This window comes from Fusarium musae, chromosome 1 (assembly GCF_019915245.1).
Source record: "Fusarium musae strain F31 chromosome 1, whole genome shotgun sequence".
In the NCBI taxonomy this organism is placed as follows: Eukaryota; Fungi; Ascomycota; class Sordariomycetes; order Hypocreales; family Nectriaceae; genus Fusarium; species Fusarium musae.
The window spans coordinates 2,326,091-2,352,809 of NC_058387.1; the positions used below are offsets into that span (position 1 = coordinate 2,326,091).

Sequence of the window (26,719 nt, forward strand, 5' to 3'; positions counted from 1 at the left end):
AGTCCGAAAACTGTGGCATTTTCTTTTTTGTTTTATTGGTTATATGTTCTGTAATGGTCATAATCGGCGTTCGGCTCTTTCGTTTTACACTACACGGTTCCGGCTTGATAGACTTGCGGTTTATTCGGTTTCCAAAGGCTTCTGCGGGCATGACTTCCTTCTGTTCAACATTTCCGCCCTCATGGTACACCAAATGGAGTATATCACCGCTTCACTGGAGGTTCGGACAATGAACAGACATTGGCATTATGTCCAAGCGCGGCATCTTTCTTATAGATGGCGACTCAGCAGAACTTGATCGCTGCCACACACTCGACACTAGATTCTGTTGAAGGACGCAGGATTGTGCGAATCTGGTCACAATATATCCTGACCATCTTTTCTCCTTGATGATCTCGTCGTGACGCAGATCGATATGAAAGTCGATTCGATACGAGTACCATAGGTCGGATGGACTGAGCTATGCGACAGTAATCTTGAGAACGGCACATATTTCACTTTTTTCTTTTTCTTTTCCTTTTCTTTTCTTTGTTATTCTTGCAAGTGGCAGATACGAATTTTGACCACAGGAAACGGTTTCACACGACGGGGTTATGCATTGCGTTCAGCGGGGAAAACAAAGGAATTGGATTTGATCGCTTTGATCATAGGGTTTGATATCATATTGTTTGTACTTCCCTGGAGTTGGTCATCGTCACGGCTCCAGTCTGGAGTGGTGTCAGATTTGACGCCGAGGAAAACGAGTATTGTACTCTTGACTCTTGTCTTTCGCAGGTTTCGGTGTCGGGCATTACAATGAGATGTTACCAACAGGGTGTTGGCATCTGCTTTTCGCCACGTCGGCTTAATGGATTCATTATGTTGCCGACTTTGTTTTTTATTGCTATTGCATCTTTTTTCACGACTTGGTATGATTCTTACGGAGTATTTGAGCATCATACAAGGGGCACGATCCAAAGCAGCCTGCAAGAATCAACTGCTAGGAACCTTTGTGTTGCCATTCAACAAACCGAATGTATTTTTCCAGCCATCCAGAGCTGTCTATAGGTAGTAGTTTTTGTGTACAATGTGCGCAAATAAAAGGTGTTGAAAGCAAAATTGTTTGCTAATTATTCGAATGGCTCGGCCTATTTGAATGAATTTGGTGCAGTTGGAAGATACACGAGATGTTGGTGGAAGAATGACATTCTCAGCATACTCCTCGGTTATGGAGCGAGAGATAACACGAGGTGATGACGCGTGATGGCTACTCAGGTTTGACTCATGCAAAATATGCCTTGCATATCGAAAACACAAAATATTATCACATTACTGCTTGCTACTATTGACAGTTTCCGACCTGATTTGTGCACAAACTGTCTGTCTGTGACGGCCTTCGAAGTGGACTCACTGATTGCGTCGTTGACCGGCAGATTATCGGATAGCTGGAGCACTCATTAAAGTATCCTGAGCCGCACCTTTCACATACCTACAGAACGTGATAATGGTCTTATAATTGCTTTCTTTGTCCTCACCGTTCAAGACGGAACCTCCAATTTCAGGCAGATAGATAATGTCTAGCCGCTTCGTATCGGCTGGCAAGATCGGCTCATCTGGAGAGATCTCGAAAGACGCGAGTGGTGCAGAATCAACACCTCAACAGCCGCTTCACAGTTCCGCCAAGTCCAAAGAATGGGAAGCGGTTGAGCGACAGTTGGAAGCCGAAAGAAAGAAGCGCGAGGAACAGCGCATCAAGGCTGCTACAGGAGAAGGCGAGAAGACCTTATATGACGTCCTCCAGGCAAACAAAGGTGAGAAAGGCCCTTTTCAAGGTCATTTCACCTCTTTAACTGAACACCACAGCGGCAAAACAGGCCGAATTTGAAGAACAGACCAAACTACGTAACCAGTTTCGTGCACTGGATGATGACGAGATAGAATTCTTGGATGAGATACGTGCCAACAAGCGTGCAGAAGAGGAACGCGTGAGACGAGAGACGGAAGAACGTCTAAGGGCATTCCGAGAGCGACAAAAGGGCGATGCTGCCCAGGGCGAGAATGCTGGTGTCAAAGAAGAAGGCGAGTCATGGGAGATTGGTCGTAAGAGGAAGCGCACGAAAGAGAAAGATGTCAAGGGGCTGAGACGAAAAGTCAGCGCAGCAGAGGAGAAGGAAACTGGGAAGCAAGATACAAAGTCAGTCGAAGGCACGAGTCATGATTCGTTAGATGTGAAGTCCAGGACGACAAGTCAGCCAGCTGCTCAGCCATCAGAGAAGAAGGGGCTAGCATTGGTGGGCTATGGGAGCAATTCAGATGATGACGATTGAAGGTATGAGCGAAGTACAACAGGGTTGAGATTACACGATAAAAGGCAATCAAACGCCATTGAATTATATGGCATAATAGACCATGACCACGCTCGATGCCGTACCTCATTCTATCATTAATGTTACATTTGCACCGGCCCCCGAACTGGTGTAATATACAAAGTTGAAATCTTAACCACGAGATGCACTCCATAACAGACTTGTAGTAGTACATGAACATACATAGCGGTGGCGCCCCGTCACACCGCACCGCCCTTTTCATATCAAAGGACAACACTCCGTTCTACTCATCGCTGTCCACATTACCAACATTGGGCCTCATGGGTTTGGCAGTCACTGATTCGACAGTATAGTTCCACAAGCTGCGGAAGCTTCCTTTTATCCATCCCTCGATCTCGGCCTCAGGGACCTTGATCTGTGCAGCGCGGGCTTCATCTTCAGGGGCAATCTCAAAGCGCCGCATGCGCTGCGCCAATCTAGGATCAACGATCATAGGCGCAGGCCAAATTTTCTCCTTGGGAGGCTCAGAAGGGGCAGCGGCGGTACTGTCGTCATCTTGCTTGGGGGGTTCCTCGGGCTTCCAAACCGACTTGACCCAGTCGTTCTCCTCATGCTTTAGTACGAGCTCCTGCTCATACTGACCATCGGCCTCTCGCCACTCACGAGAAGAGTTGGCGAAGCATACGGCAGCAACCTCGCGGCCGATCTCGTCGGCTAGTTTGCGGCGGTTGAAGAAGCGGTTCAGGCGGACTAGAGTGTGACGGAAGCCCAGGCGGTGGGGAAGAGGGATGGGGTTTGCAGGAGAAAACTCGGCGGGAATTTGAGGGGGGAGATTAGCGATGGAATAATCGGCGGCGGTGTTGTATGGCAGTGGTTGAGGTGGTCGCTCAGGCTTCTTCTCTTCCTCCTCTTTCTTGCCCTCCTCCTTCTCTTCGGGTTGCTCACCTTCGGCCTTGGGAGTCTCGGAATCCGCCTCGACGAGTTTTGTTATAGGCTCAGGCTTTACGGGGGGGTCAAGAGGACCAAGCCAACCCTCGTGTAGTCCCCTGATATATTCCTTCCATGTATGTCGGCCGAAGATGATATCGCCTTTGACACCCTCATACTCAGGAACCTGGTTCTTCTTCCTCAACGACTCAGCTATAGCCTCATCTGTTTGTAGGTCCTCTTCATCTGGCCTTTCGTGCTTCCTTCTCTCTCTACGGATCTTCTCCGCTACGGCAGCTCTCACATCACCTTGTTGTCTTCCCTGAACGAACTCCCAGTCGAGTCCAGAGGCAGCCAAGACGGGCTTGGCATACTCAATAAAATGATCCTGTGCAATCCGTAAACCATCACCAGGAGGCGCCTCGAGGTAAATGGTCAGTTTGCGAGGCAGTTGGCTTGCTGAGGGGATTATGTCCTTTGCAAGAGGGGCAACAGCGTGCTTCCACTTGGCAGTAGCCCGCTTCTTCTCGCGCTTGTCGTAGATGATAGCAGCTGAAATTGAACCAGTGATAGCCCAGAATATGAGCCAATTGCGTGAGGGAAGTTTTCGAGGGAGATTTGGCAGACCCATCATCCGCAGAGCTGGGTTCTGTTTCGGCTTCGGTGTGGGCGCCTTGTACGTTGCGCCGGTGCCGGCAGCGGGCTGCTGCGCTGAAGGATTGGGTTCGGCCATTGTGCGAATCGAATGGCTATGCCGGTGTTTACTGTGTGATCCGCAGGCTTGAAGGGTTGATCGCCGTTGTATTCGAGCCGTTTAAGCCACAGGATAACGAGGGTGTTAGTATCGACCTCGTCTTGATCTGTTGGTCCGCCGAAGGAAAAAAATCACGATAAGCAATAAACGGCTCCGATAAGGCCCGGGCGGTCGGGAAGGAAATACTTTAGCTCCGGTCATCATGAACTGAATAGAGGCATCTTCGGTCTTGTATTAACGGAGTGAAATATCAGGATCTGAAACGTGACCAATTCTGACTTCCTTTGACGGGCCCAGTTACGGATGTATGCGATATATTTACTGAACATATCATTTCCTTGTAGTGCGTTGAGAGTCAAAGTCTCCACGAGTCGCGCCAAACTTCCACAAAAGCTTCTAGAAGCGGCAGGGAATAATGTCAGAGGATGGAGTGTTTGTTGTCGATGTTCTGATTTCAGGAGAGCTGTGTAGTATGTAACAGATGAAGATTGGATAAAAAATTGTTGCTTTCCCTGAATGAATTGACTAACTCGGGCTACATAGATATCGCTGCGATGCCATTCAGATTCTTGTGTGATGATCACCGTTGAAGTGCCATGTGGTAAATAGAAGCGAATATTGTATAATAAAAGCCGATGGGAGTCAACGTGGGCATCTGACATCTGGCAATGCTAGGTACAGAGAACTCGAGGTCCTCATGTCTAGCACCCAATGTTAATAAAATTTGAGAACTACGCGAAATAGATGGTGGATAACAGAGTAAGCCCCAATCTCCTACAATGGCAATTCCTCTGATGATGCCCATCCTAGCCATCCATAGAAAAATAATTGAGAATAACTACGGGATACTCAAGAGGCTGAGAGGTCCCTGCTACACGTGGGTGACAGGTTCACCTGAAGCTCAGGAATAGTACCACAAACAGCAACATCTGGGGGAACACAATAACAGGGGTTCAGGCCCCTGAGGGGTCTATTGGTAAGGATAGCCTGGGATGAAGATTTACTTAGTGTATACATACCATACCTTACTTTAGGTTACCAGCTTAGTGATGTGGCCTGGATGAAAAAAAGTGCCATGCTACCGAGTATGATAGCCAGATCGCGATTATAAGCCACCACTAACACCGCTTCTTGGTATTGAAAATTAGTTCGAGAGGAGATACGGAGTACAGGAGATGCTGCTACCTTAGTTGGATGCGATGGGCTATCATGAAGAGGAAAAACATTAGTCTCTTAACGTGAATATCTTGCTATAAGGCAATCACATTCTTTATAGGTAGAGGTATTGATTGACATGCAATTCCGCTTCCAGCAATTTCTTGTTCGTAAAATGAATTCTTGCTAATGCCTGAATACCTGTGATCGATTTCTACTCTCGGGCACCCAAGTTGGGTACCTAGGTAGTTAGGAGACTGAGATTATAGCAGCCACAGCACCCGCCATTGAAATGATTGCCACTAAACACCGCTAATTTCAAAGCTAATATGTACGGGCTGGCTCAGGTCGCCCGCCAGGCACGCTTCCAACCTATTCTGTCGAGTTGCTGGACCCCTCAGACTGGACCCCTCTGATAGCTTCACATGGAACCAACCTACGGTATGCCACTTCACGGCCCGTCGTGTGCCAGCCGCTAACCGCCAACTTCGACCATTCCTTAGGCCTTGCCTGAACCTACCTATGTACAAAGGTAGGTAGTCGACCTAGCAACCTACCTAGTCTAGGTAAGCCAAAACATCCAGGGAAGGACGATCCATCCCTGCACGTTTCGGCTCAGGGAGCACAAGTAAAGGTCGCGCAGTGCAGGTGGTGATGAAAGTGACAGTGGAAGCGACAGTGACAGTGACGCAGTGGCAGCACCTGTCATATTTGTTCTTAGCGGAGGGAGACTGCTTTTTTATTAGCCAAACGAAAATCCTCAAGTACCTACCTGGCTCTTGGGCTTTATATACGGAATCCGCTTTTCCCTCCTGCTTCAACTCTTTCTCTCAAAATCATCCATTTTGATTTCTTCTCGTCTCTCCTTCAATCTGAGACTTTCACCGACCGTGCACCAGTCTCTTGGTGCTCCGCCAGAGGTGGCTCTGGTGCTACTTTCCCCGTATTGTACTCCCCTACCCAGGCACTCTCCAGGCAGTTGGCAGTCCCTACCTGAGTAGGTAAGGTAAGGTTAGTACTAACCACTAACCTACTGGTACTGTAACTGACCTTCCTGCGGAAAGGTAGCTCTAATCCCGCGCCGCCCCTCGCTCTCCCCTCCACAGCCCCTGGACATGACCCTCCCCTGAAACTTGTCCGCCATCTCGACTCCCACCTCAGTCTCTATTCTTTTCATCTCTTCAAGAGTTGTTCACCAACTTGTCGATACGATACAGGGCGAAACGAGGCGATCGAGACGCCGCAATCAGACAAGATGGACCCCAACAACAACAACAATCGCCTCTATCTCAACTTTGGAAACGGCAACGACCGTTTGACCGCCTCGGACAGGGCAGCATATCCCACTACGCCTTCGACCTTCCCGCAGCCCGTTTTCCCTTCAGCTTCAGGTCAACAGCCTGGTGGATTGCAACCCCAAGGCCAACAGCAACAGCAGCAATATGCTGGTGGCTATGCGCCCCAGGGCTACTTTAATCAGAACCAATATGCCCAGTATGGCGGCCAGCAACAGCAGCAGTCCAATGACTATGCTCAGGGTGCTGGGTATCAACCACGATCCAATACCCCGGGCACCAACGACCCCAATACAGGCCTCGCTCACCAGTTTTCTCATCAGAACCTCGGAGGTGCTGCTCGAGGGCAAGGTTATGCTCGAGGCCCCTCCCCAGGTCAGCGCCCCAGGACCGCCGGTAGTGCAGGACAGCAGCCTGGCTACAACAGCTACATGAACGCCCCTCCTATGCCTACACAGGCCTCTGCCCCCGCAGAAGAATTCCAACGTGCACCCGAGCGAAACCCTGATCGATATGGTACAAATGCCAATAGCAACCAAAAGAAGTGTTCCCAGCTCGCCGCCGACTTTTTTAAGGATAGTGTCAAGCGTGCCCGCGAGCGCAACCAAAGGTATGTGCCCACGTGCCTCGGTCTCGCTGCTGTCCATGAGAGTTGTGCAACTAACCCATGATCACTATACAGACAAAGTGAATTGGAGCAGAAGCTCCAGGACCCCTCACAGGGCGCCGCTAGACGTGAGCAGCTCTGGTCCACTGCTGGCAGAAAAGAAGGCCAGTATCTGCGTTTCCTTCGTACCAAGGACAAGCCCGAAAACTATACTACTGTAAAGATTATCGGAAAGGGTGCCTTCGGAGAGGTCAAGCTCGTGCAGAAGAAGGGTGATGGCAAGGTCTATGCGATGAAGTCTCTGATAAAGACAGAAATGTTTAAGAAGGACCAGCTTGCCCACGTTCGATCAGAGCGAGACATTCTCGCAGAGTCCGACAGTCCATGGGTCGTCAAGCTCTACACTACCTTCCAGGACTCATACTTCCTCTACATGCTAATGGAGTTCTTGCCTGGTGGAGATCTAATGACAATGCTTATCAAGTATGAAATTTTCTCGGAGGATATCACTCGCTTTTATATTGCGGAGATTGTTCTCGCGATTGAAGCTGTCCACAAGTTGGGCTTCATCCACCGGTATGTATCATGCTTCCTTACACCTGTTGTCCCGCGAGCATTATCTGACCTTCAATAGTGATATCAAGCCTGACAACATTCTCCTAGATCGTGGAGGACATGTTAAACTCACAGATTTTGGCCTGTCGACGGGCTTCCACAGGCTTCATGATAATAACTATTATCAGCAGCTGTTGCAAGGTCGATCGAACAGGCCTCGCGACCGTAACTCGGTTGCGCTTGACCAAATCAACCTGACAGTCAGCAATCGATCCCAGATCAACGACTGGAGACGATCTCGAAGACTTATGGCGTACTCGACCGTCGGAACTCCTGACTACATTGCTCCTGAGATTTTCACAGGTCACGGCTACACCTTTGACTGTGATTGGTGGTCACTCGGCACGATCATGTTCGAGTGTCTGGTCGGCTGGCCTCCTTTCTGTGCTGAAGACAGCCATGACACATACCGCAAGATTGTCAACTGGAGACAAACTCTGTACTTTCCTGATGATATCACACTGGGTACCGATGCGGAGCATCTTATCCGAAGGTAAGCAATCATCTCGAGAGTCAAGGAGAACGCTGGTTGCTAACAGAAAGTAGCATGGTCTGTAACACAGAGAATCGTCTCGGTCGTGGTGGCGCCCACGAAATCAAGGGTCATGCTTTCTTCCGCGGCGTTGAGTTTGATAGTCTTCGCCGTATTCGCGCACCCTTCGAGCCTCGCTTGACCTCCAACATCGACACGACTTATTTCCCTACTGATGAAATTGATCAGACCGATAACGCCACCGTCCTTAAGGCGCAGGCTATCCAGCAAGGTCACAAGGTTGAGGAGTCTCCAGAAATGAGCTTGCCATTCATCGGCTATACATTCAAGCGATTTGATAACAACTTCCGATAAATGGGTCGAGGTGGCATGGCTTGCGGCATGGTGGTCTCTCCAGGAAGCGAACCTAGTTCTGTGAACGGGCGCTGTCGATAGAGAACTGGGCCGCAACCCGGATGAGTACAACGAGTTCTTCAGCAGTTATTCATGACATGATAGACGAAGCGAATGCTGTGCGAGGCTTGCCCGTTTGTTGAGCCTTTTAGCTGTTTCGATGCATGTTTTTGATGATACTATGGTAGCAGGTCTGGTTCAGATGGAGGGACATACAAGTCGGTCAGAACGTTTGCTGTCTGCAATTTGCATCGCATTATACATGACATGTAACAAAACACGAGGTTTCCAGAACTGTTGTAGAAGTCAATAATAACATACTGAAGCAAAAGAACGTAAAGGACGCAACATGACAGTGCATGTATCAGACATGGGTTGTTTGAGACATGACATTTGAAATACAGTCTGCCATTGCCCATCTTGAAGTCTAACATAACTGCTGTGCCGTGATCACATGAGATTGAGTGACAAGTTGTACATGAAATTGGGCAACCCGTATACAGTAACAAAGCTCTACCGGTGCCCTGTTTATTTCGAGCCTCGGGTGCTCCAGATAGAATTATTGCGCATAAACAAAAAAAAAATCCCGTGACGCCGTCCCATGACCCGGATATCCTTTTCTTTACTCCCAAGATGCAAATAACCATGACCATCAGAGGGCCAGTAAATGGGCCATTACCTCCTTACCGTCAAACCAGGAGCCGCGTTGAAACGTTCCTCGCGCTCAGTCATGAACATGACCTGAATCCAATACTCCTTGGCATCTGGATCCCAAAAGGCAAACTGCTTGTCCTCGCGCTTGTCAAGCTCACGGGCAGGAATTTTGAAGCCAACTGTCTCGTAAGGTTCGGCGGCAACGAGTAGGTATTGGAAGTTCTTATCGGGCTCCTCGACGTGCTGAGTGAAGGCGTTCATGACCTGCCACTTGGGAGATGTTTCGGGGGTCGCATCGGGATATTGGAGCTGGAAGAGCAGACCCTGCTGACGGGAGACAGGGTCGCGGATCTTGGTGATCTTGTATCCCGGGCGCCCGATCTTTACAACGTTGCGACGCTGCGCGAAGCCTGCACCTGTCACTCCAATGGGGAGACCGGTAGCTGGGTCAACGGCGCCTTGACGACCTTCTTTTTGCTCACGAGCAGCGCGACGGGCGAGGTTGGTCTGATGTTTCTTGCCCTGGGTATGGGCAAGGTAGGAGCCATCATTCTGATGAACCGTGAGACAAAGACGGCACTCGAACGAGCCGACGTGATTCTTGAAGAAGTAGGGGTCCTTGTCGAGGTCGATGGTCTCGAGAGCGAGCTTGCGAAGACGTTCGCGACGGTCGGCGTTGGTGGCGGACTGAGAAGCGACGCCTCCACCGCCGAATTTCGAGCCGGCGCGGTTTTGGAAATCCATCGTCGGAGATTTTGTGATGTGATGGGAATTGAAGGGTTGGTTGGCGCGAGGGTGAGAAGGTAAGAAAAGCGCGATTGCAGGTGGGAAGTACGTAAGGTATGGTTACATTTGTGAACATGACCTTACCTTTACCCAAACTGCCAAAGAATTTAAGTGGAGACAAAGTCAAGACGACCTAAGGTAGGGTCTCCAACCAATCAGACGCTGAAACTGCACTTGAACAACCTACCTTATATTGGCCATATATATATCATCAGACAAATACTGGTAAGACGGAGATATTGTTTCCGCTGTAAAAGTCTAATAAAGGTGTCATATTACGACTCGTACTTAGATTTTAACCATTTCCGCACGCTTAGAAACCCATGCCTCAACACAGCTGACAAATCTATCAAACTCGCCCATGGGAGTGTCGAGCACCAAAGCCATGAATCCTCTTCGAACGATCCAGAACCCCTCCTCCATCATATCAAGCCAAAAGAGATCCCTCAAGGAATCGAGTTCTTCGACTTCACCAGATCTTTCGATCACACGAGAACCGTCCTTGGGAAAATGGATCCCCATGATAGTGCCGATACCAGTAAAGAGCACTCTTGTGCCCTTTGTTACAGCATTGAGTCGGTCCCTGAGCTCATCTCCAGATCTTGTGAATTGGGCTGCAACTTCAGGCGTGTAGACCTTTGTTAGGCCGGCGTAGCCAGCGTGCGTCACCAGAGTGTTGTTGTTAAAAGTGCCTGAATGCGAGAGAGCAGTGGGGAGTCGTGGATCAAAAGCAGCCATGATGTCTGCTCTACCGCCGAAAGCACCAAAAGCCAGGCCTCCACCAAGATACTTTCCAAACGTCTTGAGGTCTGGTTTGAGTCCCCTCATCTCGGAGATACCCCCTCCTGAGAGACGGGAGGTCATGACTTCGTCGATGATGAATAAGGCGCCGGCCTGAACCTATGAGTATACAAGATGAAGCCGACAGAGCACGCAGACTTACATTTCTAGCAATCTCTTGTATGCCCTGAAGAAATTCAGGGTGTCCTGGAATGCCACCTCCAGAGCCTTGCATTCCTTCCACCAACACAGCAGCAACACCCTCACTCTCGATAGCAGCACGAGCGCTGTCAAGATCGTTGTACCTGGCCACGACCCAATCATCCAGGTCGACATTGTTGGCCTCTGGGTTTACTCCCTTGAATCCTATTACAGCACCATGATAGCCCCCACTGAAAGTGACGACTTTTCTTTTATTGGTGAAAGCCCTGGCAGCTGCTAGAGCGTGGATGTTGGCTTCAGTACCGGAGTTGCAGAAGCGTACATGTTGCAGATTGAAGCGACTGCAGACTTCGCGAGCGAATATCTGCTCCTGAGCTGTATTGCCACCAACATTCATGCCTACATTGTCAAGTACATCTCGAATAGCCGAGATAATTACGGGGTTGGAATGCCCATAGAGAGCAGCTGTGAACTCGCCGGTGAAATCTGTATAACTGTGTGATCTGTAAGAAGAACTGCTGGTTGGTTGCAATAGCCTACAAGACCTACGCATGTCCATCCTCAGAAGTAATTTGATGGCCTTGGCCCGACTTGATCACAACGGGGAATGGACTGGCGTGCAGAACAGTCCTCGTGTTTCCGCCAGGCATTGATTTGAGAGCCTCGTCGTGAAGAGCCCTGGATCGAGGATTACGATCAATGTATCGAGTCGTGGCGGCCTCGAGTTCCGCCTGGATTTGCTGGATGAGTTCTGAAGACATGGCTACTATGCCTACTAACTCAGGCAGGTACTTGTGGTGTTGACTTGGCTTTTAGTGTAAGTGTGTGCTGACTGACATCCAAGCAAGAGGAAAGGCGCTGAATTATATGTGTTATTTTAGAATCGATTTCAGTTGGTCGACTAGGTTTACAACGATACACGGTATTTCGCATTTCGGGAACAAGTGATGGTCATAATGTTGATATGTTTGTTGTGGTGGTTTTCGGGTCTAGGCACCTTGGTAGGATCCAATGTCATCGGGTTTCGGGTCTGGCGTACCTAAGGCATACCTAGTTTCCACCGACTAATATATTCACAACGACCCAAGTTACGTAAGGAACCGTTAAAGTGACCATATCAACAGCGGGTTGATGAGTTTAGCTAGACAAGAGTGATACTGGAAGTCCTCGTATCAATTAAACCTCTTGGGCCATGTTACTTACAATCACTACGATATTAAACCCAACACTGACGTTTATGAGTGGATATGGGAACTTGAAGAGTCTCAAACTGGACGAAACATCCAGCAGCAGGAAATTGAGACTGTGGCTTGAAACCTTTGATTTGTGACTTTATGATATATTTCATCATTATCTGTAAACACGTAGTACCTACCTGAGCAAGCCAAGGTAGTAAGTATCTCAATGGAACTCATCAATCTCAGGTTTCCCAAAGATGTGTACGTACGTACCCGCCGAAGTGGGGGAAGAAAAGCGGTCTGGAAAATAAAAGCGGCAGAATCTGAATATCCCACTTAATTTTTCAAACTTTTGGCCGAGACTACACCAGCCAAGACGAGAACAAGACAAGCCGATCACAGTAAAATCAAGTCAAAGATTTCACTCACAATGGCCGGCTCAATCACCAAACCCAAGAGTAGGTCGAATCAGCATAAACAAACCCCACCCAAATTTACTGCCTCCAATGCTGACTCGATTGTCCAGAGCCCAAGTCCAAGCGAACTCCCGTTCGTCTTCGCCACAAGATCGAAAAGGCTTCGGCCGCAAAGCAAAAGAAGGAGCGCAAGTTGGCAAAGAAGAACCCAGAATGGCGATCAAAGTTAAAGAAGGACCCCGGCATCCCCAACCTGTTCCCCTACAAAGAGAAGCTGCTCCAGGAGATTGAAGAAAACCGTCTAAAGAAGGCCGAGGAGGCGCAAAGAAGAAAGGAGCTGGCCAAGGCTGCAAAGACGGGCTCCAAGGACGAGGCGGTCACCGCCGACGTCCAGGTCGACGTCGGCGACGAGATGGACGAGGACGGTATGGACGAGGATATCGACGAGTCAAACCCCATGGCTGCGCTCATCGCGAGCGCCCGTGCTGCTGCTGCTACCTATGATCGACAACTCGCTGACGACGACGACATGGACGAGGACGACGATAGCGACGACTCCGACAACGACCGTGGCCCTGAGATGTCCATTGGCCAGGCCTCGTCGAGAAAGACCTACGACAGAGTCTTCAAGCAAGTCGTTGAGCAGGCCGATGTTGTTCTTTATGTCCTTGACGCTCGCGATCCCGAGGGCACCCGCTCTCGCGAGGTTGAGCGCCAGATCATGGCTGCCGCAGCTGGCGGCAAGCGACTGATCCTGGTCATCAACAAGGTCGATCTCATCCCTCCCAAGGTTCTACGGGACTGGCTTATCTACCTGCGACGATACTTCCCTACTCTGCCTCTCCGAGCCTCTGGCGCTGCTCCCAACGCCCACACCTTCAACCATCGCGATCTGACCGTCCAGAGCACCTCCGCCACGCTCTTCAAAGCCCTCAAGAGCTTTGCCGCCAGCCGGCAACTCAAGCGCGCCGTCTCTGTTGGTGTCATCGGTTATCCCAACGTTGGCAAGAGCTCTGTTATCAACGCTCTTCTCTCAAGGATGAGCGGCAAGGGTGGCAGCTCCTCCAAGGCTTGCCCTGCTGGTGCCGAGGCTGGTGTCACCACAAGTATTCGCTCGGTCAAGATCGACAGCAAGCTCACTCTTCTCGACTCCCCCGGTGTTGTCTTCCCCTCATCGTCTTCCACACAATCTGCTGGTCTTGTTTCTCTCAAGAACGCCACCGAGGCACATGCTCACTTGGTTCTCCTCAACGCTGTGCCCCCCAAGCAGATCGACGATCCTATGCCCGCCGTGACTCTTCTCTTGAAGCGTCTCTCAGCCTCTCCCGATCTCATGCAGAAGCTCACAAGCGTTTACGATATTCCTGCCCTCCTCCCTGATCGTACCGATGGTGACATCACCACGGACTTCCTCGTTCAAGTCGCCCGCAAGAGAGGCCGTCTTGGTCGTGGTGGTATTCCTAACCTCTCTGCTGCTGCTATGACAGTCGTCACTGACTGGCGAGACGGCCGCATCCAGGGTTGGGTTGAGCCTCCTGTTCTAGCTGTCGAGTCGACAACCACCGCCTCCAAGCCGGCCATCAAGAACGCCGGTGAGGACGAGGTAGCTGCCGACCAGAAGCAGATCGTGACCGAATGGGCTGCCGAGTTCAAGCTCGAAGGCCTATGGGGTGACGACGAGGGCAGTGCCGAAGCCGCCGATGCTATGGAACAGTAAAGAAAAAGTGTTTCAGCGGTTTTTGTTCGGCAAAATGACGGAAGGGTTTAACATGAGTTCTTCACTGGAAAGTTTGGCGTTTCATGGATCTGGTAGACCGGTTTATATCCGCGCATATACATTCGTAAAAAAAACAACAATTTGTCTCCCCAAAACTCCTACATGGTTTACCAAGTGACTCGTAGATTATGCATGATGCCGTATGCCTCCCAATACAACCCAGCTTTGGCTCGTCTATATCTATGCTTCGATCAATTCCATCTTGACACCGCGTTTGCCTGTCATCTCATCCTTCTCGTCACGGACTCTAACCCTGACTTTTTGGAAGAGCTCTACCTTGATCTCGCGGCTTCCCTTGGTTGTAAGCGTGTATGTCTCTGCGTCGTACTCGGCCTCGGGCTCAGGCTCCGCAAGGTCTCGAAGGCGGATCAGGCCCTCTGTACCAAAGCGTGGAACAAGGACGACGAACCCGTTGCTGAAAATCTTCATCACGAATGCGTCTTCCTCCGCAACCTTGCCCTTGAGGGCCTGGCCGACATAGTAAGCGATGCTGGCACGACCGGCCATCTGAGCGTTGCGGTGGCGCACGTTGATATTCTTACAGACAGCCTCAAGGCGACCCCGGCTGCGTACGTTAGGGTGTATGGCCTCGTAATCGATGGCAGCAGCGAGCTGTCTGTGGGCAAGAAGATCGGCGTAACGGCGGATGGGAGAGGTGAAATGTGTGTAGATCTCTGAAGCAAGGCCGTAATGGCGGAATTCAGGATAGGCCTGTGTTCCAGAGCAGAAATACTCTGCACTCATCATGCAGCGAGTAGCCATGATACGCACAAGGGTGTTGAAGAATGGCTCCTTGGGGTCCACGCACTGATCCAGAGAATCCGCAAGGGCCTTGCTGGAACCGGTCCGCAACTCCATGCCACGCTTGGTGCGGAGTTGGTTTGATAGTTCATCAAAGTTTGTCTTTGGGGGAGCCGCGTGACGACGGAGAATGGCAGTTTGAGGAAATGCTTCATAGATCTTGGCTGCAACGCTCACGTTGGCGAACAACATGAACTCTTCGACGAGAGAGTTTGTATCGAGAAGCTGCTTTGTCTTGACATCAATAGGATCAGACGTCTCAGATTCAGTTTGCACCTTGACTTCTGGGGAGGAGAGGCTCAGGGCACCAGCATCCATTCGCTTCTTCTTTAATTTCTTGGATAGCATGAGAAGCATACGCATTCCCTTGGTAAGATCGTCTTGCTGAGACTCATCGTCGATTCGCAACTGAGCCTGTTCATAGCTGAATGCTTCTCGAGATTTGATGACAGACTTGGTGAAGCGAACGTTGACGATGTCAGCATTGTCGTTCAGCTCCCAGAGCACCGAGAATGCAAATCGCTCAACGTAAGGCTTGAGCGAGCAAAGATCGGTACCAAGAAGAGGAGGTAGCATATCGATACGCTTATCGACGAGATAGACTGTGGTACCCCGGATACTGGCTTCAGTATCCATGGCATTGGCAGGCTTGACAAAGTTGGACACGTCGGCGATGTGAACACCAACTTCATAGTTCCCGTTAGGGAGCTGCTTGGCATGGAGGGCATCATCGATATCCTGGCACCCAACAGGGTCAATACTGCAGATGAGAAGACCTCTGAGATCCTCCCTCTGCTTCCAACCAGGATCTTCTAGGCTTGTCGGCACCCTCCAGTCGTGTCCCTCTCTGGGAAGGCAGTCCAGCACGGTCTTGGGAAAAGGCCGATATTGAACATCCCACTCCAGCAACAGAGCTTCGGTCTCGGCCGATTTGGTCTCCAGCTCACCCAAGGATCGCACGAAATGTCCGATAGGATGTCTTGAGTCGCGCTCCCAGGCATCAATGGTTACCAACAGGCGCTTGCCAAGAAGGTCAGCAACCTGGCGCGTACGAAGGCGGATTTTGGGAATCTTCTTGTCCATTGGAATGAGGAAAACGCTATCCTGCTTGCGACCTTGGCTGGAACCCTTACTGGCTGACGATGGGTCAATATGACCAACATACTGACGCCAGTTGCGCTTGATAACACCCACAACCTTGGCCGTAGGCTGAGGCTTGCTCTCCGATGCACTCTTCTGAGTCTTCTTGACCTGCTCTTGCAAGGCCTTTCGCTCCTTCTCAGATACGAGATCCTGGGTCTCCTCCACATCTGCATTCTCGTTCTTGGTGATGGCGTCCTCCTCAATGATCTTTGTCGAAGGTTCTTTCCACTGATCTTGAGGAAGAACTTCAACGACCACAACATCACCATCAACGGCTCGGTTGATGTTTTCACGGCCCAATACGAGAAGAGGTTTGGGGAACGCCGGTACTTTGATTGAACCCTCGAGGTAGTTATATGGCGACACATTGAAGATTCCTTGATGCATTAAACCAGCCTTGACTCCAGTCATCATCCTTGACAGGGTAAAGTACTCAGGGTACAGCATCTGGCCCTGCTTCTTGAAAGACTCTTGGTTTTGGGCTTCTGCGACTAAATCTAGTAGCCTCTCGCCATCTTCGAGGCCACTCACATAGTCCCGGAGAGAAGATGCATGAAGCCCATCTTCCTTGGCCTTGCGAAGGTTCTCTCGATCATCGCTGAGCATCACTACTGCTGGGAGATTTTTCGCTTTTGTCCTGGCAAGATGTTCGCCGTACCACTTGACGGCTAACCGCACAGCTCTGTCATTCCTGTCATTCACAGTCTCATTTGCCTGGCGGTGGACGAATGTCTCGAGCCTAAAGTCGTTGAAGAAGACGTAAAATCTCTTATCCTCGCTCTTTGTGAGCCCCACTAGACGGTTGTAGAGTGGTAATGACCGATTTCGCAGCTCCTCGAGTACTGTTTGCAGAATGATAACATCGTAGAAAGCTGAGCTCTGCTCAAAAAGGTCCATTGCGTTGAGCAGCGCGTTAGTATCAGGCACCAGGTAATGGCCCTGAGGGAAAGTCTTGGTGCCTGCTGGCTTGTCCGAGAGCACAAAAGGCTGAGCTGCAATACTCATTAATGAACTTGACGATTCAGGCGGAAGTAATAGTCTTACCTTGCTGAGCAGCATTTCTAGGGGCTTCCTGAAGACAGGCTTTGCAGAGCTTGGAAGAGCAGGGGATGTCAGTTCGTAAGTAGACTTCTCTCACGATTTTCTGTACTTTGCCACTCCGGGTTGATCGCACGTAGACCTTGCTGGAGATGTTTGAGGCCAGAGAATCTGTCTCGGTAGATCTTTTTAAGCTCGCCATATTCGACAGTCTACTTTTCTCGCGGCGTGGTAAAGTTTAGAGTAGATAATAATGATGAAAAGACTGTTGATCGCAAAGCGCCCGAGTAGGCGATAGTGGGGCGCTTATCGATAAGTCAGCAATTGTTTCATGTTCTTCGAAAGTCCTGCGAACGAGCAGGAATCTTTGGTAATAGTCTTGAGGGCTATTACCCCTGAAGGACGTGAAAAAAAAAAAAAGCAAGAGTAGATCTCTCTCTACATTGGCTGTCAAGAGGACTCTAGACGATAATTTCCATTACTTCTTTGCCTTTCTTGGAAATATATGTTTAAGCAGATCCTTATCACATGACGCTATAGTCACGTGCTCTGAACTTCACCTCACTCACCTTCCTCTCAGATCTTCTATCTGCAGATTACGTTTCATACAAAATTCGATGCCCTCAGTACCGAGGCCTTGAGATTCAAATAAAACAGATCATGTGTATGCTTTTCGAGTGAATAGCTGTTGTCTTGGAAGTGTGTTGCTAAGCTGCTGCCTCTTTCTCCATCAGTTAAATACAAATGACTTACGCGTATCCGAGCCGACAGTCGCATGCTATTCAAATCCACAGAATCCATAGCATCTCTCCATATCTGATTGGGATTCCATTTTAATAAATGGAGAAAAGAAAAAAATCATTGGAATTTGCCTTAGTTGCACTCAGAGCGCCAATCCAGAACCTGCGAGGTCTGGTCAGCGAGACCGCATACTACCTATACGACAGTTTCAACATCTTCTATGAGCCAATCATATAAGCCTTATTGAGTTAATCTGTCAAAGGGACAGGTTCAAAGTCCCAAATGCATACACAAAGTTGTGCCATCCCACGCGCCCTTTAGGTTGCGTTCAGTTACCCTCTCCGACACGGGCTCAGAGACGTGTCTTTCCTCGAAGCCTGTTGCATGATATGACTTGATAGACAGGATTAAGTGCCTAACAGAGTCTCGTCAGGGGAAACACTGTTAGTAACTACGAGCGCCGCATCTGGTCAAGTCCTACCATCTGCATGGATACGAGCCAGGAAGCGTCATACTGATACAAGGAGAAAGTTTGGCCATGAAGTGCTATGATCCATTAGGGGGTCTGTCTATTCGCTGTGTGAGGTGTCAAGGCTCGCACTTTTTACCCTCTCACGAACGTCGGATCCCGAGTCATGTTAGCAAGAGCTTACCAGGGAGATGACCAAGCACCAAATGTTCACCCGGTTCAAAAATATACAGCCTCTATATCCCTAGGGTCTCACCAACACCTAAGAAGTTTGGAAATACCCTCGGATTTGTTTTGTAGTCCAGCATACGCTGTCTCGTGGAGGTCGCAATGCTGTGCCTCAGGGGTTGAGCATACTGCAAAACGGAAGAAATTACTGACCTCATTCTCAGAACTGTTACCTCAAGGAAAGCAGCCCTTTCGGCGCGTCCGTCTCCTGTGCAATTATGGAGTCATATTTCACGGTTCAATACCACAAGGATTCTCAGCTGATAGTGCACCGGCTGCTTCGGGGGGCCCAGAGCCGACAGATTTGCCTGATGCGACTCGAAATCAATGTTGCAGCGATGGACACATTTGACAGCCAGCCTCAATATGCAGGTAGCGTTCTGAACCAATGGCAATCTCGCTATGCGCTGTCATGAGAAGTATTGATACGGAAAAGGATTGACTTGGCAAAGCCTCTTTAGGCTCCGAGGGTTCACAAGGATACCGCAGGGCTGCCGAGCCCATCAGTAGAAGTTCTCGACAGATGTGCTTTCCATGTCATCGTTATATCTTCCCGCAGGCCTCGGACATTGAGTCACACATGATCATGTTGAGTTGGCTACTGTCCCACCATTGGTCCTAGCCATCTACAGTATCATTCAAACATTCTATCTTTAACACAGAGTATAACTTGACGAGCACAACATTATTGCTCGATTCGTTCCAACTTCTACTCCACTGCCTTGCCCGATGGAGGCAAGTCAACGTGTTTGTAAAGTGTACTATGGCTGGCGATATGAAGCCTGTGCGAAGGATGGGAGGGATATCACAACGATAGTGGCAAATTCTAATATTAGCAAAGTTGTCGAGAACGATAGCCGACAGGGCAACAGTGACCTACGCGGGCTTACTGCAGTCGCGAGATTGCTGTCATCAATATCCCTGTAGCATATTACTATGACTGAGGTTGCCATTATTGATATCGCTTCGAGATTTGAAACAGATCTTGGAAAATCAAGCAACTCACACCGGTAGAGCTGCCACAGCTCCCAAGATTGGGATTGGTATTATTGACAATATATCGATATGGCGGTTCTTCACCTTCAGTCTGCCTGGGGGAGGGGGGGGAGACAGATGCAACCAGCCGAAGTATTTTCTGCCAACTGCAGAGCCTTGGTTGTTGCACATTGATGGGCTTTAACAGACCCGACAACTAAGCTATTCGGGTCTATTGTCAATCCCTTGATTTGTGAATTACTCGATTCTTCAACCAGTTTAGACGAGCGTCGTGTTTAGCATATCCAGGCGTAGCTGTGGCCGGTGAGCAGAACCCTAGGACGACGCGTCGATCCATGTGATGGGCGAAGGGGTAGCAGCAGGCTGCTGTATTAGGAAATGCATGACGCCGGGTACTGTTAGGCCCGGGGGTTTGTTCAAAGTCTGAGATGCGGCGCGCGTCGGAGAAGAGCTCACGGGGTCGCGTTTAGCGTGCAACAAGAGCTCGTAAGAAACAAGAGGATGCATGTCCTCAAAGAGACTTTGCAATCGAGCATGAGAGGAACATGATCTCCTCCTGATTACGAAGGGCTCAACGTCAGCATATGGTGGACAACTTATACAAAGCATGCCTCTTTGCTTTCATGGCACAAAGTATCTCAAGAGCATGGCGCGCGTCGTAGAAAAGGAAGCCTCACGGCAAAAACTTGAACATGTCGATGGTAAGGACTTACTTGGTGAACAGGAACTATCATTCTGCCACTGGATGGAATCAGGCATCGACGGTAACGAATAGGAAAAGATACAAACCGGATTGCTGGACTTTGAACCATCTGAAAGACAAGCATATCACAAACAGAACAGGGGCCTAGGGGTGAGGCTATTGGAATGAGGGCCGAGACAAACGCCTCTTGTTGGTAGCCAGGAATCGGCCGCACGGACTGATGTGATTGGTTTCGTACTCGCAAGTCAGCCAGAAGACGAAATTTCCAGCCGGTCAGGCGTCACAAGACAGAGAGCCGAGGACAGATTAGCAAGGATGATACATCAGCATGATGCAATGCGGACCCGGATTTATGGAGAAGGCCTTTGACTCAGGTATTGTCAACGGGCTAAGAGATACAATGGCGACTCAGTTATTCAAAGAATCGAGAAGCCGCGCAAGGTGAAGGAGATGGCAGCCAGCCAGCCAGCCAGCCAAACAAAACGGGAGGTCAAATTATACCTTGGGGACGCGAGACCAGGATCTGGCGAGGGGAAAGTCAGCCACTTGAACGGTGATTTTCCACAAGAGATTAGGCCGAGGCGAAGAGACTGGGGGTCCGGCGCCGGCAAGGTTTCACGTGCGGGCCGGCCGGGAAAGCAACCTCATACGCCGTTTGCCAGTGATCTACAAGCGAGATTTTTACGTTACGGTTTAAGGCAGGTACTGAAGTTGAAGGTCCATGTTTAGGGCGCCTTTGGCTTGGTGTGTTTGAGCACGTCCAGACGACGACTGAGTGGTAGGCGAACCATGACGACGCAACAAAGACCAATGAAATTACGCAAGAGACTCGTGCTACAGTATGAACGAAGAGGAAAAGAAGAGGAAGAAGAAAAAAGCTTGAGGATGAGGCTCAAAGATACTAACGGCTGAACGGTTTCATAGATGACAGGTTGTTGGAACATGGAATAAAAGCCGCGGCGGGCCAAGTCAAACACAGGCGAGATGGATCCGTTTGGTGGTGATCGATATCGGTAGCCCCCGCTCATCAATAATGGATGGGAACTGTGGCTTGTTAGTTCGTACATAGGCATGCAAACTGTCTGTGGATATGAGCTGAGCATCACGAGGGACCACGGGGCACAGATGTCTCTCCCATTCCCAGAAGGTGAAGGGCCATGCTTCTCGCGTATCTCGTCTACGACCTTAGGTCAATCCATGGACCATGGCGGAAACAGCAACCTCTAGGGTCCAGGTTGGGGTCACGGTGGATGGGTCTGTGTATGTATGTATGTACATACATACATGGGGGGGCATGAAGATCCTGGATCTGGAGAATCTTTGGGAGCACTCGCATGGCCAACATAGGTAGCGGGTTTGGCGGGTCCCCCTACCTGTCTATATGCAGAGATGCAGCCTCTCGCTGGCCATGGCATTTCTCCATGATCATACTTGTACATACATTGTCCATGAAGGGAGGAGAGCCACATAGCGGGAACTGTGTGAGTGCGGGAACGGATGGACAGTGAACGAGGATCGTGGGTTGGGCTGGGTTGGTTAGGCTGGGCTGGGCTGGCTGGGGACATGAATTGGTGTGGTCCGGGGTCTTGGGGCGATCGTTCCCGCACCTCCCTCCCTCTGCCATAGCTTCCTGGGGCTCCATCTGACTGCTAACTATCCGGACCTAGGAATGCATTTCTTAGCAGTCTGCTGGGCGGTGAGTTCTTATAGTATCTCATACGCATTTGCGAACTCTTGTGACGCTCTGTAGAGCGCCTTATCAAGCAGGAAAGGCTACATCAGAGGCATGACAAGGACAAGGGGGGTTTAAGAGTGGACAACGGTGGAACGGATCATGATTCTGGGGTCGCGATTGATCGACTCGGTTGGCGTTCCGGGCATCTGGAGCCTTTTGCGACAGGACGTTGGAGACCTGCAACGTTATTGCATAGAGGTGGGTTCCATCTAACTAAACAGCTGACTGAGAATTAATAGTGTCTTGATCACTTCATGGTATTTTCCCCATCCCTTGCTGGAGCCTTTCGAGGCGTGTGAGGAACCTCGACTCGTTTGATTCATTATGAAATACCATCGCGGGAGATTGTGATTCCGGATCTTGAGTGCACTACCTTGACGGGCTGTCACTGATAACTTGATCAGGTTCCTCTAATACTGTGCAGCTGTCGAGGAACAGAATGTAAGGTTAGAGTGTTCTAACGATGAGCAAACAAGGGAATGCAACATGAGTGCGACTTTATGAGGTCCCTTCGTTTCTCGCGAAGGCTGGAAGAAACAAGGTTCACATCTCGAATGACAAGAATGAAGGCAGCAGTTAGCGAAGGTGAGACCTTCTCGCGGAAGAGATGCGATGTGGGTCAAACAAGGTGATAAATGTACACGATATGAGACAAGATATCACGGGCCAAAAAAAAGGTGAGACACAGGAAGCAAGACGACATCAAAGTGTTTCCCATCCTGTCTCGACTGGCACCTCGGTGAGCATTTTGATACCGTGTTAAGCCCAGGCTGACCGAACTATGGTTCACGACGCAGCTGGCTGGGTGCTGCGATGCTTCAATATCTGTTTGTCTTGCACGGCAAGAGTCTCTGTGCAGATATCTACATACGAACAACTGGAAGCTCGCCCAAACAGATCACATATACGGAGATGAGAAGAGAGTTATTATCAACTATGCGATGAGAAATCAAAAACGTCAATCAAGGTCTGCGACGCAGCAACGTTTCATGTCATCGAAGGCAGAACTGCTAGCCATGTAATGGGATCTGCATGCAGTTAGCATCGTGACGGCGCCCACAGGACAAGCGACAGGCAGACATTGGAGGCTAGGGCGACAAAGGGCGCTTGCGTGCATGGACATGGAGCATGGAGTGAGCGGCATACCCACACACCCGTCACAGGGAATGGGACCACACAGAGCACGGTGCGACAATGAGACCCAGTGTAGCGGATCAGAGGCTGGCGAGGATCTCCATATCCATATCCAACAGTCTATCTCGAGACTCAAGTCTTGTTAGACCAACTAACTTAGCACTGAGCAAACTGATGGATCACTGATGCCATGTCGAAATCTTAGATCAACATTCTATCTTGGCAGGGAGAATAGAGCTAATCATTTTGACTCATCTCTGTGCAGACTTTGAGTTAATGTCATGAAAATACACAGGCGTGTGCGGATATTTGGCCTTATCCCATTCGAGAATCTAGGTCCATCTCAAAGATAGGAGCCTTCTTAGTGCATGGATCTATCAGAAAGGAATATGCCAAAAGACCGCAACTCGGCTTTCATTGTAAGGTTCAGAATCAAGCCATGGCCAGGAGACTTTGAGAAACCAATAGCCTATGATAGAGAGGAAGCATGCGCTTGCTGAAGCAGACCAAAGCACCAAAACTTCATCAGTATCAAGCTGCATATGCAGCCTAGTAGGTATATCCAACAGACACATTGACGCGTTACGAGATGCTGACAACCGATGACACCCAAGCCGTTGACTTGAGCCTACCGGAGCCAGGAGGCTTCAGCCGTTACGGCGTATTCTGAATTGGGTTTTGCTTTCTATCTGCAAGCTCAGTAACAACCTTGCCCAGTGACATCTCACTACTTAAGAGAGTGGCCACGGAGGCGCTGAGCTATAGCCGAAGCTGAGCTAAAGGTCCCAATGATGCTGATGCTGATGACGCGGGGAAACTGGTGTATGTATGTATGTACGTGACTGTGCTAGGAAGTTGAGCAGTCTCAGTTTGGTTATCCTGTCAAGCCTGCTCACCATCGACAGTTTCTTATCTGGGAAACACACCTCTTGATATTGCGCTGCTTCTCCCGCCAGAACCCTCTACACCGCATTCTGTCACGTCTTTCGACGATGCCTACCTTAGTTTCTTTCATCATAATCATTATCTTTACTGCTCAAAACTCAACTCCGCCTCCGCCTGGTCGTCTCCTCATCATCTTCCTCACTGTGTCTTGTCTTACCTCTCATAGATACACACCATTTTCTAATGATAGCCAACCAGGGTTTTTGTTCCCCTGCTCGTTGATCCTTGTACTTGTCCATGCCTTAGTAGCTTGGCTTAACTAGCTCCCCACTCACATCCCCTCCTCCCCCAGGCTTGCGCCATCTCAACCAACCATTCTTCGTCATCCGTCTCCCTCGATCGCACCGTCTTTCCAACGGTAAACCCTTTTCCCCTCCACTCCATCCTCTTTGATATCCCAGTAGCCCTCTTTGTCCCACTCCCTCTTCGTCGTCCTCCTCCTCCCTCCATCTTCCACTGCTGGACGGATGCCATCCGCACCTACAATAAACCATCCATCTGTCTGTTCATCTGTCTATCAAACAATCAACTCGCCCAGACTGGCAATACCGTGATTAAACATCGTCGGCACCATCATCTTCTTGTCGACCTGTGTCGCTACATGACCAACTGCCTCGTTTCACTCTGCCTTACACAGCATCCCCCTCATCACCTCGTACGGCATTCTGAAGCACCTGGGAGTAAAATCCCCTCCCCTCGAATTATTCATCCTTATTAACTTGAATTTGAATCTCAAGGAGCACAGCTCCCGCGCGCAACACGCGCAACTTGTGCAGCGTCGACAGAACGCAGCAAGTTGGACTTTACTTTACCCTGTCCACTATCAAACGCTTCTATCACTCCCAGTCGCGATATGTCATATCGTTGATTGCGAGTCTTGTTTCTGCCTTTGTCGCATTATCATCGCTTCTTACCTAACACGCGCAACACGTTATTCGTTTGCTCATACAATCAATTCATTCTCTTTTGAAAAGCGCACTCATTTCAAAGCGCAGCGATCGCATCGCAGCGCATTAACATTGGATTTGAACCACACTCGGCTCAGGTCGATACTTGATACAGCCCATGTGCTAGACGATCTCCGCTTTGAACGCTTCAGACTCGTTTCTTCTCCACATCCACACGCGCCTCCTCCGTCGCATTATCTCATACTACCTTACATACGCTACCTACGCTACAGTATCACTGGCGCGCAATCACCCGTGTTAGAGACCCTAATTAAGAGTCACTCACCGTTGCTTACACCCCCCGCTGCGCCGCCGCCTCCTACTCCTCCTCTACTTCCTCCGGCTTGAACCTCCAAGGATTCGGTTCTAGTTTTTGATTCTGATTCTGACTCTTGGGTCTTGGTCTTGATATCCCCGGTCCTTTTTTGTGGATTCTTTCTACTGGAGCCATTTCAGGGGCTGTTGATTGGTTCCTTCCTGCTCAGGCATGCTCCTGCCTCCCAAGAGTGGTTTTTCTTACCTTAGCTTCCTGGTCTCAAATCGCCACTGGCTTTACTGCAAGTGCGACTGATTCCCAGATTTCACTGTAGCTGCTACCTTAGCTGCTCACACTACTACTGCACCTTCCCTCCCACCCCATTGAGATTCAGCGCGCAGTCCCGCCCCCCTCCTCCACCTGCCACCATCTCATCGTTCATCATTAACCCATCACCATCCACCCATCCATCCACCATCGGCTTTCCGCCATCACACACGCACGCACACACGCATACACACGCATACACCCGCTCCATCGCATCGTCTAATCATCCTGTTGACAATCTATCAATCACTTTGTTTGGACGCGCATCTTGGAATCTTCAGAGCTCTGTTGATATTCTTGTTGTTACGCGACCGTTCGTTGGTTTTACTTGCGCGCCCATACGCTGGCTGGCTAATCTGATCATTGAGATTCGTCCGTGAGCCTCTTTGACGTCGTTGTCGCACAACGCGATCCCGCGTCTATATTTCATATCATTCTGTCACCAGACAAAGGTAAATCCTGCCAAAGTTTTCATTCTGCGTGCATCTTCTCATTCTTGCTTTCTGCGTCTTGTTTCGTCTCCTTCTGTTCTTGTTTGTCTCTTTTGCTTCCTACACCTGTCCCGCCGCTGCCGCGGCCAGCGTCTGGATTACTACGATCTTGTCTCGGTTTGGCTCAACTTCCGGCTGGAGTCTACGCCCCGGCCTGCGCTTGACTCTCCCTTCTGAGCCAAGGCCTGGCAGGCCAAATCGCACATCACAAGGCCAGGCAGGCTTCCCACTTTAAGCTCGCCATATATCTACAATCCGCCATTCACGCTCAACGACGCGCCTCCTTCTGGCTGCCAACCACGTGCGACTCGCGTTGCCTCCTTTCTGCATCTTCTCCAACCCGTCAACCCGTCAGTCCAAGCATCTCTGGACACGTCGCCATCGCTTTCCCGTGGTCGCAACTTCACCCATCCCCCGCTCGCTCGGTAGCTCTGTGATGTACTCCGCTCAGCAAACCAGCGCTGATA

The 26,719-nt window shown here is 50.0% G+C and overlaps 7 protein-coding genes across 7 annotated transcripts; 3 read left to right on the forward strand and 4 right to left on the reverse strand.

The window, feature by feature from the left end:
• Window positions 1–1,552: 1,552 nt before the first annotated feature.
• On the forward strand, window positions 1,553–2,306 carry J7337_000702 (uncharacterized protein; the record flags this gene model as incomplete). The annotated part of the gene is made up of 2 exons (XM_044818450.1): window positions 1,553–1,790; window positions 1,843–2,306. The coding sequence occupies 2 exons, from the start codon at window positions 1,553–1,555 to the stop codon at window positions 2,304–2,306; spliced, it is 702 nt and encodes a 233-aa protein (XP_044686152.1).
• Window positions 2,307–2,589: 283 nt separating this feature from the next.
• Window positions 2,590–3,966, reverse strand: J7337_000703 (uncharacterized protein; the record flags this gene model as incomplete). Its single annotated transcript, XM_044818451.1, has 1 exon — window positions 2,590–3,966. The coding sequence occupies one exon, from the start codon at window positions 3,964–3,966 to the stop codon at window positions 2,590–2,592; it is 1,377 nt and encodes a 458-aa protein (XP_044686153.1).
• A 2,431-nt stretch (window positions 3,967–6,397) lies between these two features.
• COT1 (Cobalt uptake protein cot1) lies at window positions 6,398–8,506 on the forward strand (the record flags this gene model as incomplete). Its single annotated transcript, XM_044818452.1, has 4 exons — window positions 6,398–7,047; window positions 7,120–7,620; window positions 7,679–8,152; window positions 8,206–8,506. 4 exons carry the CDS (start codon window positions 6,398–6,400, stop codon window positions 8,504–8,506), a joined length of 1,926 nt encoding a protein of 641 aa, XP_044686154.1.
• A 714-nt stretch (window positions 8,507–9,220) lies between these two features.
• J7337_000705 (uncharacterized protein) lies at window positions 9,221–9,943 on the reverse strand (the record flags this gene model as incomplete). The annotated part of the gene is made up of 1 exon (XM_044818453.1): window positions 9,221–9,943. The coding sequence occupies one exon, from the start codon at window positions 9,941–9,943 to the stop codon at window positions 9,221–9,223; it is 723 nt and encodes a 240-aa protein (XP_044686155.1).
• Window positions 9,944–10,273: 330 nt separating this feature from the next.
• Window positions 10,274–11,688, reverse strand: J7337_000706 (uncharacterized protein; the record flags this gene model as incomplete). Its single annotated transcript, XM_044818454.1, has 3 exons — window positions 10,274–10,885; window positions 10,929–11,421; window positions 11,477–11,688. The coding sequence occupies 3 exons, from the start codon at window positions 11,686–11,688 to the stop codon at window positions 10,274–10,276; spliced, it is 1,317 nt and encodes a 438-aa protein (XP_044686156.1).
• An 847-nt stretch (window positions 11,689–12,535) lies between these two features.
• J7337_000707 (uncharacterized protein) lies at window positions 12,536–14,238 on the forward strand (the record flags this gene model as incomplete). Its single annotated transcript, XM_044818455.1, has 2 exons — window positions 12,536–12,563; window positions 12,632–14,238. The coding sequence occupies 2 exons, from the start codon at window positions 12,536–12,538 to the stop codon at window positions 14,236–14,238; spliced, it is 1,635 nt and encodes a 544-aa protein (XP_044686157.1).
• A 240-nt stretch (window positions 14,239–14,478) lies between these two features.
• Window positions 14,479–17,482, reverse strand: J7337_000708 (uncharacterized protein; the record flags this gene model as incomplete). The annotated part of the gene is made up of 2 exons (XM_044818456.1): window positions 14,479–17,234; window positions 17,287–17,482. 2 exons carry the CDS (start codon window positions 17,480–17,482, stop codon window positions 14,479–14,481), a joined length of 2,952 nt encoding a protein of 983 aa, XP_044686158.1.
• Between the last annotated feature and the right edge of the window lie 9,237 nt (window positions 17,483–26,719).